The following is a 19810-nucleotide window of genomic DNA, read 5'->3' on the forward strand; positions in this document are numbered from 1 at the left end:
TGTCTTGTTGCCAAGTTTCGATATGGCAAGTAACTTTGGGTTGCAGCACAGTATACGGAGAAGGAGGTGCAGAATGGCCCTCATTCCGAGTTGTTCGCTCGTTATTTTCCTTCGCATCGGTGCGATTTTCCGCTAACTGCGCATGCGCAATGTTCGCACTGCGGCTGCGTCAAGTAAATTTGCCAAGAAGTTTGGTACTTTACTCACGGCATTACGAGGTTTTTTCTTCGTTCTGGTGATCGGAGTGTGATTGACAGGAAGTGGGTGTTTCTGGGCGGAAACTGGCCGTTTTATGGGTGTGTGAAAAAACGCTGCCGTTTCTGGGGAAAATGCGGGAGTGGCTGGAGAAACGGGGGAGTGCCTGGGCGAACGCTGGGTGTGTTTGTGACGTCAAACCATGAACGAAACTGACTGAACTGATCGCAGTGGCAGCGTAAGTCTCGAGCTACTCAGAAACTGCTAAGAAATTTCTATTTGCAATTTTGCGAATCTTTCATTCGCAATTCTGCTAAGCTAAGATACACTCCCAGAGGGCGGCGGCTTAGCGTGTGCACTGCTGCGAAAAGCGGCTAGCGAGCGAACAACTTGGAATGAGGGCCAATATGCGGTATATAGTGGGAGCAGTATATGGAGGTGGGTGCCGTATATAGGGGGCACTATATGGAGAGGGAATGCGAGGACTGGAGTCCTGAGCCCTTACAGAGAGAGGGGCCCACTCCTGGCTCCTACCACCAATACCTGGAGCGCTCCACCAGGCTGCGCAACAACAGCAGGCTGAGACTTCTTAAAACAAGCCATCCCTGTGCATTTTGTCTCAATTAATAATTCCTGCAGGTCCACAACATCACAATGTGTGACATCACATAGGGGTGGAGTGGTGCGGCAATTTTTCTTTTTTTGTGGGGGGGGGGGGGTTTGGCTTTCTATTTTGTCTGTCCCGGGCCCCGTAATTTGTAATGGCAGCCCTGAGGGGTAGTATATGGTGAGGGTGTAGAATATGGAAGAGGATGGGGGTGCAGTATATATAGGGGCAGTAAAAGGTGGGGGGTACAGTGTACATGGGGGGGGGGGGGGGGGGGTTGTCCCGAACAGATTGTTATTAAAGGCAACTGCCACACCAAAAACCTACCCCTATCCCCCACTGTCTCCCCAGCACTCTAATATGCAGCAAGTGTGAAACAGTCTGATCAGTACTTTTATCCAATTAGAGCGAGGTAGGCTGTAACATCTCCCTGCATTATCACTTTCACTTTCAGCTGTGACTGCTTGCAGCAAACAAAGGAATCATTTGGTCCTTGGGGTGGCCTCTAGTGGCCGCAGGCACATATAACATAGGTGAAGAGATTTTTATTATATATTTATTCATATCCTCCAACTGCTTTGATGGTTTTCAAATAGTATTATTCATTCGTATTTTGCCTTATGGTTAAAATTAACCTTTAAATGACATTTCAGGGCTGCCCTGATGAAGCAAACACTGCAAAGCGCGATCCGGCTTCTCTAAGCTGTGCTTCTTGATGTTTATGATGATTATAATGTTTAACCAATATATTGGCCCTCATTCCGAGTTGTTCGCTCGGTAAAAATCTTCGCATCGCAGCGATTTTCCGCTTAATGCGCATGCGCAATTTCCGCACTGCGACTGCGCCAAGTAAATTTGCTATGCAGTTAGGAATTTTACTCACGGCTTTTTCATCGTTCTGGCGATCGTAATGTGATTGACAGGAAATGGGTGTTACTGGGCGGAAACAGGCCGTTTTATGGGCGTGTGGGAAAAAACGCTACCGTTTCCGGAAAAAACGCAGGAGTGGCCGGAGAAACGGAGGAGTGTCTGGGCGAACGCTGGGTGTGTTTGTGACGTCAAACCAGGAACGACAAGCAGTAAAATGATCGCAGATGCCGAGTAAGTCTGGAGCTACTCAGAAACTGCTACGAGGTGTGTAATCGCAATATTGCTAATACATCGTTCGCAATTTTAAGATGCTAAGATTCACTCCCAGTAGGCGGCGGCTTAGCATGAGCAAATCTGCTAAAATCCGCTTGCGAGCGAACAACTCGGAATGACCCCCATTATTTCTACACTGTGATACTGCTTACCTGACTTTAAAGGGACAGCAGCACAACAGCACAGTGCAGGATAGTGAATTATTTGAGCGTTCTGTGGGGGTCATTCTGACCCGTTCGCACACAGCGGTGCGAACGGGTCGGAACTGTGCATGCACTGCACCCACAATGCGCATGTGCATCGTTACCCAGCGACAGCTGTCGCCGGACAATAACCAGAAGAGAGAACAAAGTGATTACTAGCTCGATCGCAAGAAGATTGACAGCGGGGAGATGTTCCGGGGCGGATACTCACTGTTTTCCGGGCGTGGAGATCCGAACGCAGGCGTGTCCAGGCGTCTGGAGAACGGTTGTCTGACGTCAATCCTGGAACCTTCATCGCTGGATCCGTCGCACAGGGTAAGTAAGTCTGACCCTGGTCTTGTTTTGCAGGAAACTTTTTTTAGCATGGCAGGGCTGCACAAGCGATCGCAGCCCTGCTATGCTAAAATACACTACCCCATAGGCGGCGTCTAGTTGATCGCACGAGCAGCAAAAAGTTGCTATGTGCGATCAACTTGGAATGAGGGCCTGTATCCACATTGTGTGCTGTTTAACAAGAGCTGAGATGGTATATACTGCAACACACAAAGTGAGAGGATAGTATCATTAGAAACATATGCTACAATACAAACAGGTTTAGATTGCAGACTCCAGTGAAGTGGATGACTGAATGATTCATAGGAGTTTGAGAAATCTTTATACCTATACAAATGGATAGAAAATGACTCCCATAACATTGACTGTTAAATACATTGCCCCACAGTAACGGGGAATAGTGCATATAATATACTAGAACCCAGAAGAGCACATTAAGCTGCAAAAGCTCAGTGAGAGGGAACTTATAATGCAGCTACAATATATAACACAGAGTGTGCAGCAGCTGGAATTAAGTGAAATGGAACATTTATATTGCGAATAATGGGAATTACTGATATATAATACTCTACCCTTTAAGGCTGTTTGCCATATAGTAAGAGGACTCCTTTGAATATTCAGCAACATTGTTGTTTTCATTATTAATTTTCTATTACACGAGTACTTATATTACTGGAATTATCTCCTATATAATTGCCCAGATCTGTCACTCTGTGATTGTGTGGCTAACTCTGGGCATGGCTAGGAGCTCTCATTGGGTTAGCAGCGGGTCTATCACACCCAGTCCACAGCTGATTGGGCGAGAAACGCCCTCCCACACAGGTTACATCCAATGGAAGGCTCTGTCCTTTGGCTGCTGTGAGTTCTCAGAGCAGGATTAACAGTGGGGCTGATGGAGCTGCAGCTCCAGCTCCACACCCCAAAATAGGCCCACTGCATCTGCATCAACATACCGTCCAACAATGTACACATAAAACTCGGTATAAATTCGAAAAGGGGGTGTGACCACGGGTACAGTGGCGGGCCACGCCCCTTTCCTATACTTTCAATGAAAGTTTTGGAGAGCCAAAAATCAATACAGACCATAAAAAAAGGTACTGTACCTGCCAAAAAGGTACAGCTGGAGGGTATGCCACTGCATCTGCAGCAAGTCTCTGCACCGTAGATAGGGGGGGAATCCTTTTACTGCAGCATCCTACGGAGGTCATTCTGACCTGGTCGCTCGCTGCAGTTCATCGCAGTGCAGCGATCAGGTCAAAACTGCACATGCTCAAGGCACCGCAGTGCGCCGGCACATGGCTGATGGCTGTCGTTGCCTAGCGATCACCTCTGCCTGATTGACAGGCAGAGGTGGGAGGGGGCGGCACGGCAGCGTTTGCTCGCAGGCATGGCTGGACCATAAGGTGGGCGGGCCACAGTGGCTGTGCGAATCCACACGCAGCTGCTGCGAGTCGGGCAGTGACGAGTAACTCCCGGCCAGCCGCAGGAGCTGCGCCGGCTGGGAGTTACTCTTCAAGTACAAAAGCATCGCCGCTGTGCGATGCTTTTGTACTTGTGTGGGGGAGGGGGGGTGGCCTGACATGCAGGGCGGACTTGCCCTGTGCTGGATGTCCCCCCGCATGTCAGTGTAAGTGATCGTAGCTGTGCTAAATGTAGCATAGCTACGATCAGGTCGGAATGACCGCCTATGTCCTGCTGCCAGTCCGCCTGCCCCCTCCGGCATCAATAATCCCCACTCCCAAGCCACGGTGCACATGGAACAAAAGCTGCTGCGGCCACTGGCATAGATGTATATGAAAGCGGCGCAGCGGAAGGCTTTCATAGTTCTCCCAGCGCAACATACTCTCTGAGCCCCAGAGCCTCCTCTGCGTGTGATGTCACAGAAGTGCCTCACAGCCGCGCCCAGATCCCCAGACTTTGCAACACAGCACCTGGGCTGCCGGCCTGGAAGCCCTGAGATGGCTAATGTAACGGATAGAGTGGGTGATATCGCGGAGGGTAATGTCTGGACCCTGACACTGTCACTGCACAGCACTCTCACCTTTTACATTGATTCAGCGAGTCAGTCAGTTCTGCCAGCCAGTCACTATTGTTAGCGCCGGTGTCCCATGGCTCCGCATTACAGGAAAGTATACGCACTAAATAAACTACAGCTCCCAGCAACCCTTAGCGCCGAAGCATTCAGGCGCTAAGGGCTGCTGGGACCTGTAGTTTATTGAGTGCATTTTCTTCCCTGTAATGCGGTGCGATGGGACACCGGCGCTAACAATAGTGATTGGCTACTGCCAAAGGGAGGACAGCATCCTAGCTGCTTCCAGGAGGAGAAGCATTACCTGCATCTCCCCCACTTGCAGTACCTCCGGGCCCCATCCGTGGCACCCGCACACACACCCTCCACCACCCACAGTGGCTCCAGACCCCCACCCGCGGCACCCCTGCACCCGCGGTGGCTCTGGACCCCCACCTGCGGCACCCAACCCTCCCCCACCACCGCACCAGCCCCTCCCCCACAACCACCCCTCCCGTGGCCCCCATCCCCCCCGCACCCGCCACTCCCCCAACCACAGCACCTACTAGGTGATTCATTAGGCCCTGCGTGCGCTGTTCACACTGTTGCTAGGGGCTACAACCCCTTAACCATTGCACACCCTTTGTCCGTGCAATATTTAACCACTCACACAATTATGATTGGCGGTAATAATCCATATAATACAACTATTGCACACCACAAGAGCGTGCAAGGGTTAAGGGGGCATAGCCCCTCACAACGGTGTGAAGAGCATCTGTAGGGCGCGATGAATCACCTAGTTGATACATAATATCCTATCTGTTAAGGCTTTTTAACATAAATATTAAGAAGATTCCACTGGAAATTTAGCCACATTGTTGTCATTAATACATATCTTTCTATACTGTATGAGTCTGTATACTGCCTGTGGAATTTGTTGCTCAAATCAGGACTTCACAAAGGATTAAAATGAAGTAAAGTAATATTCACAGTGGCATAGTACGTGGGGTAGATGTGTGAAGCAGTGAAAAGAGTTGCCCATGACAACCAATCAGATTTGAAATAACATTTAACAAGTGCAAAATGATACATAGCAACTGATAGGTTGCCATGGGTAACTTCTCCACTTTTCACTGCTTTATGTATCTACCCCATACACCCCAAGGTTGATGACTCTTAGCCAGAGGTAAGTGGTCAGTATCTGTCAATGGCAGAGAACAAATAAGCAAGCTACTCCAACCCCTGCCCTCCAGCATAAAACTACCTAGAACATTTCAGCACAAATACTTGCATAGCATCAGAGCCAGCAGAACCCGCTCAGCAAAGGGATGCAGTGCAGGGAGGCGCCAGCCAGGAGAGGTGCTCTCCTTGCTCTGCATCTCCGTGCTGTGTGCTGTTGTTGCCAGCTGCCGCCGCGCCTATCCGTGTGCAAGCAGCAGCAGCCGACAGCCTGGATCGCGGTTCTTCTAGTCCCCACTCCAGCTGCCCCGCCGCTGATGTAATCTCCTGTTTCCGGGAGCAGAGAGCTGCAGTTACTGCTGACTGCAGTACTGCCAGGAGCCACTAGATGTCCCCATCTCCATGGAGCCATCTCATCACCTGCCAGGACTCATGAGCAATACAGAGACTACCCAGAACCAGTAGGAGGAACTAAGTGATTTTTTTTAATGTGTGATTATCTGTCTGTCTATCAATCAATCTATCTATCATCTATCTGTCTGTCTATGGGTCTGTCTATCATCTATCTATCTATCTATCTATCTATCTATCTATCTATATGTGTGTGTGTGTCTATCTATCTAATATCTATCCATATCTATCTATCTATCTATCTATCTATCTATCTCTCTCTATCTATCTATCTATCTATCTATCTATCTATCAATCATCTATCTATGTGTCTGTCTATTATTTATCTATCTGTTTATGTGTCTGTCTATTATCTATCTATGTGTCTGTCTATCATCTATCTATGAATCTGTCTATTATCTGTCTATCTACAGTATCTATCTATTTATCTATCTATTGGTCTGTCTATCATCTATCTGTCTATCTATCTATCTATCTATCTATCTATCTATCTATCTATCTATTTATTTATGTGTCTGTCTATTATCTATCTATGTGTCTGTATATCATCTATGTGTCTATCTATCTATCTATCTATCTATCTATCTATCTATCTGTATCTGTTTGTCTATATCAATCTATATACATGTGGGGGTAGATTTCCATTCTCTCTCTCTCTCTCTCTCTCTCCCTCTCTCTCTCTATCTATCTATCTAAAGAAATGGAAATTTATAGTGGTGCTCATAGGATCAGACACACAGTTTATAAAACACGTCCTTGGAGCCAAAGGATATAAAAATTGTACATTTATTTTACAAATACATTAAACACATTTGGTGCACCTAATCATAGGAATTAAATTAAAAAAACTCAATTCAATAACACAATCTAATGTATAATTATACAAATGTGTTCTTCTTTCTTTCTATACAAATCCACAGTTTACAAAACTGTGGATTTGTATAAGACAGAAGGACAAATTTTAATTTTTATATATTAGATGGGAGCGAGTGCGCAAATGTATAGTTTGCAGGGGGCGCCGAACACCCTTGCACTGGCCCTGCATAGCATTGTGCCTACTCGGGATGCTTATAATAACTGGTTGCCACTATGTTATTATACATTGGTGTTCCTAGAGCTTTTAATATAGCAGTGTAAGCACTTAGCAGGATAATGCCAATGAAATCATAATTATAGGGTATCTGATGTAGAGCATGGCTGGGCTTTATATATTGTTGCTCTGCTTCCACCAAGGTTATGGCCACATCCAAACATCTATGTGGTTTGTGGCCAAAGCCTTTAGATGGAAACAAAATGTAATATGGCTGATATATATTGTAAAAGTCCAGCACACAGATGACTTATTTTCTGAATAATTACTACAGGGTCTACTGTGTCTTTTTCCTATTATTTTCATAATATGCCACCCATATCAAAAGTATTAAGGAAGTCTGGAAAAAGACAAATAGCTCTAGTATTGAGAAAATAAAGTAAAGGAAGTTTTCCATCTCAGTGTAACTGGACCATCCATCAGGCAACCTAGGCTCCAGCCTAGGACCTCAAGGGTCTAGGTCACCATAGGGTCTTATTCCAGTTCTGTCTCTTTTTTGTTTCATTTCTTGAAACCATACACACAAACTCACACAATTGTTGCAGTTCTGCTGTTTAATTGTATTACAGGTTAATGGTTTGTTTTTAAGGTGGCTGAGTTAGGCAGGTTACAACAAGTAATGGGCTTCATGGTACATCTAAATATTGTAATTCATTATTAATTCTAGAGGACATTTATGAGGCACAAAACAAAAAACAGTTGTGCCTACCAAATGCCGGCATCTTGACTGCATCCCGTGCCTATATATCTGCCAGAAAGCATGGATTTATTGAGCAAGATGGTGGAATTTGCATAGCAGCAAGAGTTTGAAGAAGATTTTATTTTGTGGCATTATATTAATGAAATTATGTAAATTGGTAATAAGATAGGTTCCTAGTCACATGGTGTGGCACTCTGCAAACACAGTGGCGCACGCGGGGGGGGGGGGGGGGGGGTCTGAGTACCCAGAACCCCCACCCCCCTTCCCTGATCAGCCAAATTCTTTTTATCAGAGGCCGAGACAGATGTGTCTCCGTCTCTATACAAACCGCGAGCGCCAGACAGAAGCTCCTACTGCTGCTGCAGGGAGCTTTCGCCGGAATAGCTCAGCCTCTGCCCAGAGGAGTGTGGAAATTGCGTCTTCCTGGTGTGTGTTTATGTTTGTATGTGTATCTATGTGAGTGCCTTATGTTAATATATATTTTTATACACATACCGCTGTGCTTGTAGTAGCTGAAATATGGAGTGCCTGCTTGCTGGAGATATGTTTAATATATATATATAGATATATATGTGTGTGTGGGTGTGTGTATGTGTATATATATATATATATATATATATATATACACACATATACTACATACGGAGGGATCAGAATGATTTCAGGGCTGACGGGATCCCAGCGGTCGAAGGCTTGCTGCACTCGCCACGCTTCAGGCCCGGTGGCGACCTTTTTCACCACAAGGTTCTATTCCCACTCTGGGTTGTGGCATGGACCTCCACCCAAGTGGGGTTTCTGCCCGGTGGTCGGGATTCCAACCATCGGCATTTCAATGGCTGTCGGGATTTTGGCATTGGAATTCCGCCTGCCTGGATCCCGACAGTCGATGATATGAAAATCCTGCCTTTGCCCCTGAAACAGTCTTGAATATTAGAGAATGCATTCTTATGGCTCCATCCCATATTTTTAGAGGGACCTGTTTTGCTGTTCCATGAAGTACATTTCTGAGCGAAGTTCAAATTGTATAAGAATATGAGGAGTTTTGTATAAATCACTCATATTTTAGGAGTGCTGGATTTTCATTTAATGCTTACATAATACGCTGCGCGCCAAATGATAACTATCTGCCACTCCACACAGCTAGGTGCAGTTCTTAGTTGCAGAGCCACATCATGACAGCGGAGGGCGATGGCTGAGAAGACCACCTACTGGTACAAAACCAAGGTGTTGTAGTGCCCCTTTGACGTACTCTTTTTTTATGCAAAAGTCTTATTCTTTTGTGGTTCCTTACCGATGGGTGGATATAATTTAGTAGTGATTGAAGTGTCAATATTTTTTTTTAAATCTTGACATATAAAGTAGGTTGTGCAATACTGACCACACACATAACCAAATTGTGGTTCTACATCTTTATATTTTTATTTTATTTTGCGTAATAAATGTAATTATAAAAGCTTTACATTAATAATTCTAATAATGTATTATTTACAAATTATAAACAGTTTGTTATAGGCTTAATTAGGGCTGAATTGAGCCGAGATCATGAATGGTTTGGCTCAGAAGTACAACTGAAGGATTGCCATAAGACTGAGGTAAATTAAACCTGGAGGATGTAAGAAGAGTTTTTGTGTAAGTCAGGTATACCTAATAGCCTGCTGAGTTCTACCGGATATGTCTTGTGTCAGCTTTTATAGGGATCTGGCTGCTGGTCTCTTTGAATTGTGAGTCATCCTAACCCTCCCTACTTGGATTTGGGTTGTTTCTGTTTTTCTTAGTCGTTGGCTATTTTGTGATGGGAAAAGAATGGCAGCTCATTAACTGGGTTGCAATACTTCCATTTTGGGTGCACTCACTTTCATTAACTGTTGGCTGTACCACTGAAACAGAGGTAGCATCTTCATCTTCATCGGTGGGTAGTCATGTTATATTTGTTTGTGTTATTTGGTACTCTTGGCGTTATCTGACTGCAATGTGTGTTGTTGTTTGTGGTACATGTACATTGATGGGTTACATTGATTTTGGCAGTCCTTTTCTTTTCCATCATACAGTTCTTTCCCCATTTAGCTTTATTTTATGCTTTCAAATAAATAAATAACTAACAATTTCTGTACAAATTATATGTCTCCGTATCTTTATTTTAGAGATGTAGGAGAATATTTACTGAAGTGTCCTTAAAACCCAATCAAATTCTATGCACCTTCTAAAAGATAATAGCTAGAATCTGATTGGTTGCCTATGGTCAACATCTTCATTTCTATAAACCCGCACTTTAATAAATATACCCTGTGAGATTTTACATTTTGTAGAGTTGCACATGTGAAGCACATTTGCTGTAGGACGGCTCTGCTCTTTTGTTGTCAGTGCAGAGGCCTGGGAGGTGGGTGCAACTGAGCTTGGCATACCCCCTTCACCACCAGGCTGCACCCACTGTAGTTATACCCGTGGTTAGACCTGCATGGGTCTGTGTGTGCAGATCTACAGTCTGTCCATGCAGTTGGGCTGAGGGCCAGACTATAATGTCTGTGACGAGAATGAGTGAAGAGGTCACCATTTCATATTATGCCTCAGGCAGCACATCTCTCTGAATGGTCATTATTCTAGTTGTGCTTCTTACTAATGTGAGGAATTGCTTATGTCAGTGAGTAGTATTTAAACTTTCTGGCACTGAACCAAGCATATACTATTGGTATGAAGTCTTCATAGGTCTAACAAGTGTATGTTTGTTTTGCAGGTCCGTGTGCTTATTTATACTCAGGTAAGGTTCCTCTTTAAGTACATTCATTCTTTTCACACAGTGGAATCAGAGAATGAACCCTATTAACGTATAATAACTCGATCAATGTGCATCCGACGTTGCATCTTTGTACACAAGCAGCAGATCTGAGATGCTTCCAGTGGACGTCTGGATACAAATCCCAGCAGCTAGGACATTTGCATAGTTCTGAACAGTCATTGTATACTAAATTGCGGCTGCGACAACTTTTGCGCAAATCTCTGAAGCTGGCCCTAAGACACAATTCTCATAAGGATCAATGATTCCTATGTTATATATGTGCTATGTCCATGTAGAAAGGATATATGAAGAGGGCTCACCAAACCAAACATAAATGTGATTTATCATTTCAAATGTACCACTTTAGTATTTATATGTATAAAGGGTTGATTGAGTGACTGACCACAATTTAGAGCGTAAGTTATCAAAATAAATTATATGTATATTATTATTTTGGCTACAGTACCTTATCATGACTCTGAGGGTTTTAGTGGACTCTTATCCCAAGAGATGTAGTATGGTATGCCGGTGGCCGGGATCCCGGCGGCCAGCATACCAGAGCCGGGATACCGACCGCCGGTATACCGGCAGCTGGGTGAGCGCAAATGAGCTACTTGCAGGCTTGCTGTGCTCACCACGCTGCGGGCACGGTATTTATTCTCCCTCCAGGGGGGTCGTGGACCCCCAAGATGGAGAATAGTTGTCGGTATGGCGGGTGTTTGGATTCCAGTGCCGGTATACTGAGCACCGGGCTCCCAACAGCCAGCATACCTAATACCACCCATCCCAATCTGCGATGATTTAATACTTCTAGTCTGGGGGCTCTGATTCTAATGACCCCTATGGTGCTCACTAAGAACAGCTGCAAGGCAGGATGGACTTCACAGCCAAGAGCTCGCAGGTTGTGGCCCCCTGACTAGCACAGGATGAGATTGGTAAGGGATGTAGGTGCACTTGCCAACTTGTAGGAGAGCCACTGTGGAGCAATGAATGAGGCTTCGCAGCAGTGATGTTGCAAACTGCTGGAGCAAAGTGAAGGCAAACACACAGGTGAAGCTGCAGGACTGCAGAAACAATGTGCACTAGAGATGCTGCAGGACTGCTGGAGCAGTCAGGCAGGCTATATGCACAGGTGAAGCTGCAGGACTGCTGGAACAGTGTGAGAAGTAGTCAATGGGATAACCCTGCATGAAACACATACACTTGCTGTGTTTTGCTAGTAAAATCATTGCCCTTTTCAATATCAGGCATAAACCCAGCACTTTGTAAATGAACCCTCAAATCTCACCACTGATTAAGTAATGACATGAGATCTCACAGTTTATATGGGTTTCATTCACATAAGTAAACACATTTATAATGGCATCACCTGTGTATTGCATTGCAATTGTCTCACTTCTTTATGTAATTGTGTTATCTCCTTCTGTCTATCTCTCCACAGTGCCTGCAAGTCAGGAAAATCCACAGAGTGTGGTGGTATCAGTATCTAACATCAGTGCACCAATTGGGTCCCAGGCTCATCTAATCTGCCAAAGTTACCGCATGGTGTGGACACAGGACAACCTACTGGATAGACAGCGAGTTGCACATTGGGACCTATATAGCAGCCATGGGGTCTACCGCGGGGAGCGTCTACTGGACAAGTTTTCTGCTGGGGACCAGCGTATTTATAATGGATACAACCAGGGCCGGATCCTGGTGTCACAATCTGCTTTCCAAGATGGCAATTTTTCTTTAGTGATAAAAGGTATAATACTGTATGTCACTGGACACACAGTGTACATACTTCAGTTCAAGACATTATTACTATTAGATGGTAGTTGTATAGTGATGAATGGGAATTTTTCTGTGAAGTTCATTGGTCTAGCATGTTTGCTTGGTTATGTCTTAGTGGTTATTGGGAGGCACTTGTTTTATGGGATTATAAAGCTTCGACCTACAGTAGCATCTGTTTGTGATTGTCAATACTCTGGCAAAAATAAGATTTTAAACCTACCGGTAAATCTTTTTCTCCTAGTCCATAGAGGATGCTGGGGACTCCGTAAGGACCATGGGGTATAGACGGGCTCCGCAGGAGACATGGGCACTATAAAGAACTTTAGAATGGGTGTGCACTGGCTCCTCCCTCTATGCCCCTCCTCCAGACCTCAGTTAGAGAAACTGTGCCCAGAGGAGACGGACAGTACGAGGAAAGGATTTTGTTAATCTAAGGGCAAGATTCATAGCAGCCCACACCATCCACACCGTATAACATGGAATATACTAACCTGTTAACAGTATGAAACAAAACTGCATCAGCCCGAGACTGATCAAAACTGTAACATAACCCTTATGTAAGCAAAAACTATATACAAGTCTTGCAGAATTTAGTCCGCACTGGGACGGGCGCCCAGCATCCTCTACGGACTAGGAGAAAAAGATTTACCGGTAGGTTTAATATCTTAATTTCTCTTACGTCCTAGAGGATGCTGGGGACTCCGTAAGGACCATGGGGATTATACCAAAGCTCCAGACCGGGCGGGAGAGTGCGGATGACTCTGCAGCACCGATTGAGCAAACATGAGGTCCTCATCAGCCAGGGTATCAAACTTGTAGAATTTAGCAAAAGTGTTTTAACCCGACCAAGTAGCTACTCGGCAAAGCTGTAAAGCCGAGACGCCTCGGGCAGCCGCCCAAGAAGAGCCCTCCTTCCTAGTGGAATGGGCCTTTACTGAATTTGATAACGGCAATCCAGCCGTAGAATGAGCCTGCTGAATCGTGTTGTAGATCCAGCGAGCACAAACAGAGCTTCTGTTTTTCTAATTCGAGCCGTCCTGGCTATGTAAATTTTGAAGGCCCTGACTACATCAAGGGATTTGGAATCCTCCAAATCTCCCGTAGCCACAGGCATCACAATAGGTTGGTTCATATGAAACGATGACACCACCTTAGGCAAAAATTGAGGACGAGTCCTCAACTCTGCTCTATCCACATGGAAAATGAGATAGGGGCTCTTATGAGACAAGGCCGCCAAGTATGACACCTGCCTTGCAGATGCCAAGGCCAATAACATGACCACCTTCCACGTGAGAAATTTTAACTCAACAGTTTGAAGAGGCTCAAACCAGTGAGATTTTAGGAACTGTAACACCACGTTAAGGTCCCATGGTGCCACTGGGGGCACAAAAGGAGGCTGAATGTGCAGCACTCCCTTTACAAAAGTCTGGACTTCTGGGAGAAAAGCCAATTCTTTCTGGAAGAATATAGAAAGGGCTGAAATCTGTACCTTAATGGAGCCTAAATTTAGGCCCATATCCACTCCAGTCTGTAGAAAGTGGAGAAACCGGCCCAAGTGGAAGTCTTCCGTAGGAGCATTCTTGGCTTCACACCAAGAAACATACTTCCTCCAGATACGGTGATAATGTTTCTCCGTCATCTCCTTCCTAGCCTTTATCAGAGTAGGGATGACTTCCTCCGGAATACCCTTCCCAGCTAGGATTTGGTGTTCAACCGCCATGCCGTCAAACATAACCGCGGTAAGTCTTGGAACACGCAGGGCCCCTGCTGTAACAGGTCCTCCCTGAGAGGAAGAGGCCATGGATCTTCTGTGAGCAGCTCCTGAAGATCTGAATACCAGGCCCTTCGAGGCCAATCTGGAACAATGAGTATTGTCTGCACTCTTTTTCGCTTTATGATTCTCAGTATCTTTGAGATGAGAGGAGAGGAGGGAACACATAGACCGACTGAAACACCCATGGTGTCACGAGAGCGTCCACCGCTACTGCCTGAGGGTCCCTTGACCTGGCACAATACTTCCGAAGCTTCTTAATGAGGCGTGACGCCATCATGTCTATTTGAGGCAGTCCCCAAAGACTTGTTATCTCTGCAAAAACTTCTTGATGAAGTCTCCACTCTCCTAGATGGAGATCGTGTCTGCTGAGGAAGTCTGCTTCCCAGTTGTCCACTCCCGGAATGAATACCGCTGACAGAGCGCTTACGTGATTTTCTGCCCAGCGCAGAATCCTGGTGGCTTCCGCCATTGCCACTCTGCTCCTTGTCCTGCCTTGGCGGTTTACATGAGCCACGGCTGTGACGTTGTCTGATTGAATCAGAACCGTTAGCTCGCGAAGAATATTCTCCGCTTGTCGTAGGCCGTTGTATATGGCCCTCAATTCCAGTATGTGGATGTGTAGACAAGCCTCCTGGCTTAACCACAGTCCCTGAAAATTCCTTCCTTGTGTGACTGCTCCCCATCCTCGGAGGCTCACGTCCGTAGTCATCTGAACCCAGTCCTGGATGCCGAACCTGCGACTCTCTAGAAGGTGAGCACTCTGGAGCCACCACAGGAGAGACACCCTGGCCCTGGGGGACAGAGTTATTTTCTGATGTATTTGAAGGTGGGACCCGGACCACTTGTCCAGAAGATCCCACTGAAAAGTCCTCGCATGAAACCTGCCGAAGGGGATGGCCTCGTGGGTCGCCACCATTTTTCCCAGTACTCGAGTGCACTGATGGACTGACACTCTTTTCGGTTTTAACAGGTCTCTTACCATGGCCCTCATTCCGAGTTGTTCGCTCGCAAGCGGATTTTAGCAGATTTGCTCATGCTAAGCCGCCGCCTACTGGGAGTGAATCTTAGCATCTTAAAATTGCGACCGATGTATTCGCAATATTGCGATTACACACCTCGTAGCAGTTTCTGAGTAGCTCCAGACTTACTCGGCATCTGCGATCAGTTCAGTGCTTGTCTTTCCTGGTTTGACGTCACAAACACACCCAGCGTTCGCCCAGACACTCCCCCATTTCTCCGGCCACTCCTGCGTGTTTTCCGGAAACGGTAGCGTTTTTTCCCACACGCCCATAAAACGGTCTGTTTCCGCCCAGTAACACCCATTTCCTGTCAATCACATTACGATCGCCAGAACGATGAAAAAGCCGTGAGTAAAATTCCTAACTACATAGCAAATTTACTTGGCGCAGTCGCAGTGCGGACATTGCGCATGCGCATTAAGCGGAAAATCGCTGCGATGCGAAGATTTTTACCGAGCGAACAACTCGGAATGAGGTCCCATGTTCTGGAGTTCTTGGGCTTTTTCCCTCGGGAGAAAAACCCTCTTCTGTTCTGTTCTGTGTCCAGAATCATGCCTAAGAAAGACAGCCGAGTCGTTGGAACCAACTGCGACTTTGGTAGATTTAGAATCCATCCATGTTGCTGTAGCACTCCCAGGGAGAGCGACACGCTTTTCTGCAACTGTTCCTTTGATCTTGCTTTTATCAGGAGATCGTCCAAGTACGGGATAATTGTGACTCCTTGCCTGCGTAGGAGCACCATCATTTCCGCCATTACCTTGGTGAACACCCTCGGGGCCGTGGAAAGCCCAAACGGCAATGTCTGAAACTGGTAATGACAGTCCTGTACAGCGAATCTCAGGTATGCCTGATGAGGAGGATATATGGGGACGTGAAGGTATGCATCCTTTATGTCCAATGACACCATAAAATCTCCCCCTTCCAGGCTGGAGATGACTGCCCTGACCGATTCCATCTTGAACTTGATCCTTTTTAAAAACAGGTTCAGGGATTTTAGATTTAGAATGGGTCTGACCGAGCCATCCGGTTTCGGGACCACAAATAGGGTTGAATAGTACCCCTTCCTCTGTTGCGTTAGGGGAACCTTGATAATCACTTGCTGTTGACACAGCTTTTGAATTGCAGCTAAAATTATCTCCCTCTCTGGGGGAGAAGCTGGTAAAGCCGATTTGAAGAATCGACGAGGAGGCACGTCTTCGAATTCCAGCTTATAGCCCTGGGATACAATTTCCATCGCCCAAGGATCCACGTCCGACTGAACCCAGACGTGTCTGAAGAGTCGAAGACGTGCCCCCACCGGTGCGGCCTCCCTCAGGAGAGCCCCAGCATCATCCGGTGGATTTAGTAGAAGTCGGGGAGGACTTCTGTTCCTGGGAACTGGCCGTAGCAGGCATTCTCTTCCCTCTACCCTTACCTCTGGCGAGGAAGGAAGAGCCCCGACCTCTTCTGGACTTATGCGACCGAAAGGACTGCATCTGATATTGAGGAGTTTTCTTTTGCTGTGGGGGAACATAAGGCAAAAAGGTAGATTTACCCACGGTAGCTGTGGAAACCAGGTCCGCGAGACCTTCCCCAAATAAAACCTCACCCTTGTAAGGTAAAACTTCCATATGCCTCTTTGAGTCGGCATCACCCGTCCATTGGCGGGTCCACAGTGCTCGCCTAGCCGAGACCACCATCGCGTTGGCCCTTGAACCTAGTAGTCCGACATCTCTCTGAGCGTCTCTCATATATAAGACTGCATCCTTGATGTGACCTAAGGTCAACAAAATGGTATCCCTATCTAGGGTATCAAGATCAGCTGACAAGGTATCTGTCCAAGCTGCTACCGCGCTACAGACCCAAGCCGATGCTATAGCCGGTCTGAGTAAAGCACCAGTATGTGTATAAATTAATTTTAAAGTTGTTTCCTGTCTGCGATCAGCAGGATCTTTGAGAGCTGCCGTGTTTGGGGACGGTAGCGCTACCTTTTTGGATAAGCGCGTCAAAGCTTTGTCCACCCTGGGCGAGGATTCCCACCGTACCCTGTCCTGTGCCGGGAAAGGATACACCATAAGAACTCTTTTGGGAATCTGCAGTTTTTTGTCTGGAGTTTCCCAAGCTTTTTCAAATAACGCATTCAGCTAATGCGATGGGGGAAATGTTACCTCAGGTTTCTTTTCCTTAAACATGTGCACCCTCATGTCAGGGACAGAGGGGTCATCTGTGATATGCAAAACATCTTTTATTGCAATAATCATATAATGAATACTTTTGGCCACCCTTGGGTGTAGCCTTGCATCACCGTAGTCGACACTGGAGTCAGAATCCGTGTCGGTATCAGTGTCTGCTATTTGGGATAGGGGGACGTTTTTGAGACCCTGAAGGGCCCTGTGACACCGTCAAAGCCATTGATTGACTCCCCGTCTTATCCCTGGACTTTACTTTGTCCAATCTCTTATGTAACAAGGTCACATTTGCATTTAAAACATTCCACATGTCCAACCAATCAGGTGTCGGCGTTGCCGACGGAGACACCACAATCATCTGCTCCACCTCCTCTTTAGAAGAGCCTTCCGCCTCAGACATGCCAACACAGGCGTACCGACACCCCCCACACACACAGGGATTATATATATATATATATATATATATATATATATATAATATGGAAACAAAAAGTTCAGCACTCACCAAAGTGAGCTCACTTATCCTCACAACATCAATGAATAAATGAATAAATGATGGGGGTTTAGTTAGTGAATTGGCCAATGCACGGAAGCCTTTTAAAAGCCATGCAGTTCATGGCAGGTACACCTTACACCAAGTGGGCATATTTGCAGTTATATTATGTGATACAGTTGCCAGGTTTTAATTTTTATGATTTTGTGATAGTGTAGGACCTGCATGAAGGTGGGGTACCTTGGCGAGCGGTATGCAGGCTTCCGTGCATTGGCCAATTCACTAACTAAACCCCCATCATTTATTCATTTATTCATTGATGTTGTGAGGATAAGTGAGCTCACTTTGGTGAGTGCTGAACTTTTTGTTTCTATATTTTTGAGTAGGTGGCCGTGGGCTACATACACCCCACCCTATTAGTGGCGAGTGCGGATACTGCACCTCGCTTCTGGGGTGGCGAGTGCTGTGGTTTTCTATTTGCTGGTATATATATATATATATATATATATATATATACACAGAGAGAGAGAAAACCACAGCACTCGCCACCCCAGAAGCGGGGTACAGCTATGCACTTACCACTCAGAGGGTGGGGTGCATGTAACACAGCACTCTCCACCACAAAAGCAGGGTACACAGCTGTACTTACCACTCACAGGGCGGGGTGCATGTAGCCCATGACCACATCGCTCAAATAAATACAAACAAAAAACTCAGCACTCACCAAAGTAAGCTCATTTATCCTCAACAATTCAATAAATAAATGATGGGGGTTTAGTTAGTGGATTGGCCAATCCACTAACTAAACCCCCATCATTTATTTATTGAATTGTTGAGGATAAGTGAGCTTACTTTGGTGAGTGCTGAGTTTTTTGTTTGTATATATATATATATATATATATATATATATAATGACAGTTCCCCCGATAAGGCCCTTTGGAAAGACAGAGAGAGAGTATGCCAGCACACACCCAGCGCCAATAATCCTGGAAACAAAATTCCCAGATGTGGGTGTGTGCTGGCATACTCTCTCTCTGTCTTTCCAAAGGGCCTTATCGGGGGAACTGTCATTATATATATATATATATATATATATATATATACAAACAAAAAACTCAGCACTCACCAAAGTAAGCTCACTTATCCTCAACAATTCAATAAATAAATGATGGGGGTTTAGTTAGTGGATTGGCCAATCCACTAACTAAACCCCCATCATTTATTTATTGAATTGTTGAGGATAAGTGAGCTTACTTTGGTGAGTGCTGAGTTTTTTGTTTGTATATATATATATATATATATATATATATAATGACAGTTCCCCCGATAAGGCCCTTTGGAAAGACAGAGAGAGAGTATGCCAGCACACACCCAGCGCCAATAATCCTGGAAACAAAATTCCCAGATAAACAGCGCTTTTATATAATCATATAGATAAATCTATACACTCACTGCGCCTTACAAGTGCCCCCCCCCCCTCTTTTTTTTGCCCTCTGTCACCGTGTTCAGCAGGGGAGAGTCCGGGGAGCCAGCTTCTGCAGTGTACTGTGGAGAAAATGGCGCTGGTTAGTGCTGTGAGATCAAGCTTCGCCCCCTCAGCGGCGGGCTTCGGTCCCGCTCAAATTTATTTATACTGGCGGGGGATTATAAAATATATTGCCACCGCAGCCTATATATCCATATGAGCCAGTCCTAGAGGTTTATTGCTGCCCAGGGCGCCCCCCCTGCGCCCTGCACCCATCCGTGCCTGCAGTGTGTGTAGTGTGTGGGAGCAATGGCGCGCAGTGTTACCTCATAGAAGATCTGAAGTCTTCAGCCGTCTTTGAAGTCTTCTTTCTTCGTATACTCACCCGGCTTCTATCTTCCGGCTCTGCGAGGAGGACGGCGGCGCGGCTCCGGGACGAACGGCGAGGTGAGACCTGCGTTCCGACTCCCTCT

General features: G+C 46.0%; 1 protein-coding gene across 1 annotated transcript in view; it reads left to right on the forward strand.

Annotated features, from left to right (window-relative positions):
• Nucleotides 1-19810, forward strand: part of MXRA8 (matrix remodeling associated 8) — a 121778-nt gene that overhangs the window by 73907 nt on the left and 28061 nt on the right. The window contains exons 2-3 of the mRNA XM_063943024.1: nt 10601-10624; nt 12084-12389. Of these exons, the coding sequence (XP_063799094.1) occupies nt 10601-10624; nt 12084-12389 (330 nt within the window). The remainder of the gene's footprint in view (nt 1-10600; nt 10625-12083; nt 12390-19810) is intronic.

This window comes from Pseudophryne corroboree, chromosome 10 (genome assembly GCF_028390025.1).
Source record: "Pseudophryne corroboree isolate aPseCor3 chromosome 10, aPseCor3.hap2, whole genome shotgun sequence".
Taxonomy (NCBI): Eukaryota; Metazoa; Chordata; class Amphibia; order Anura; family Myobatrachidae; genus Pseudophryne; species Pseudophryne corroboree.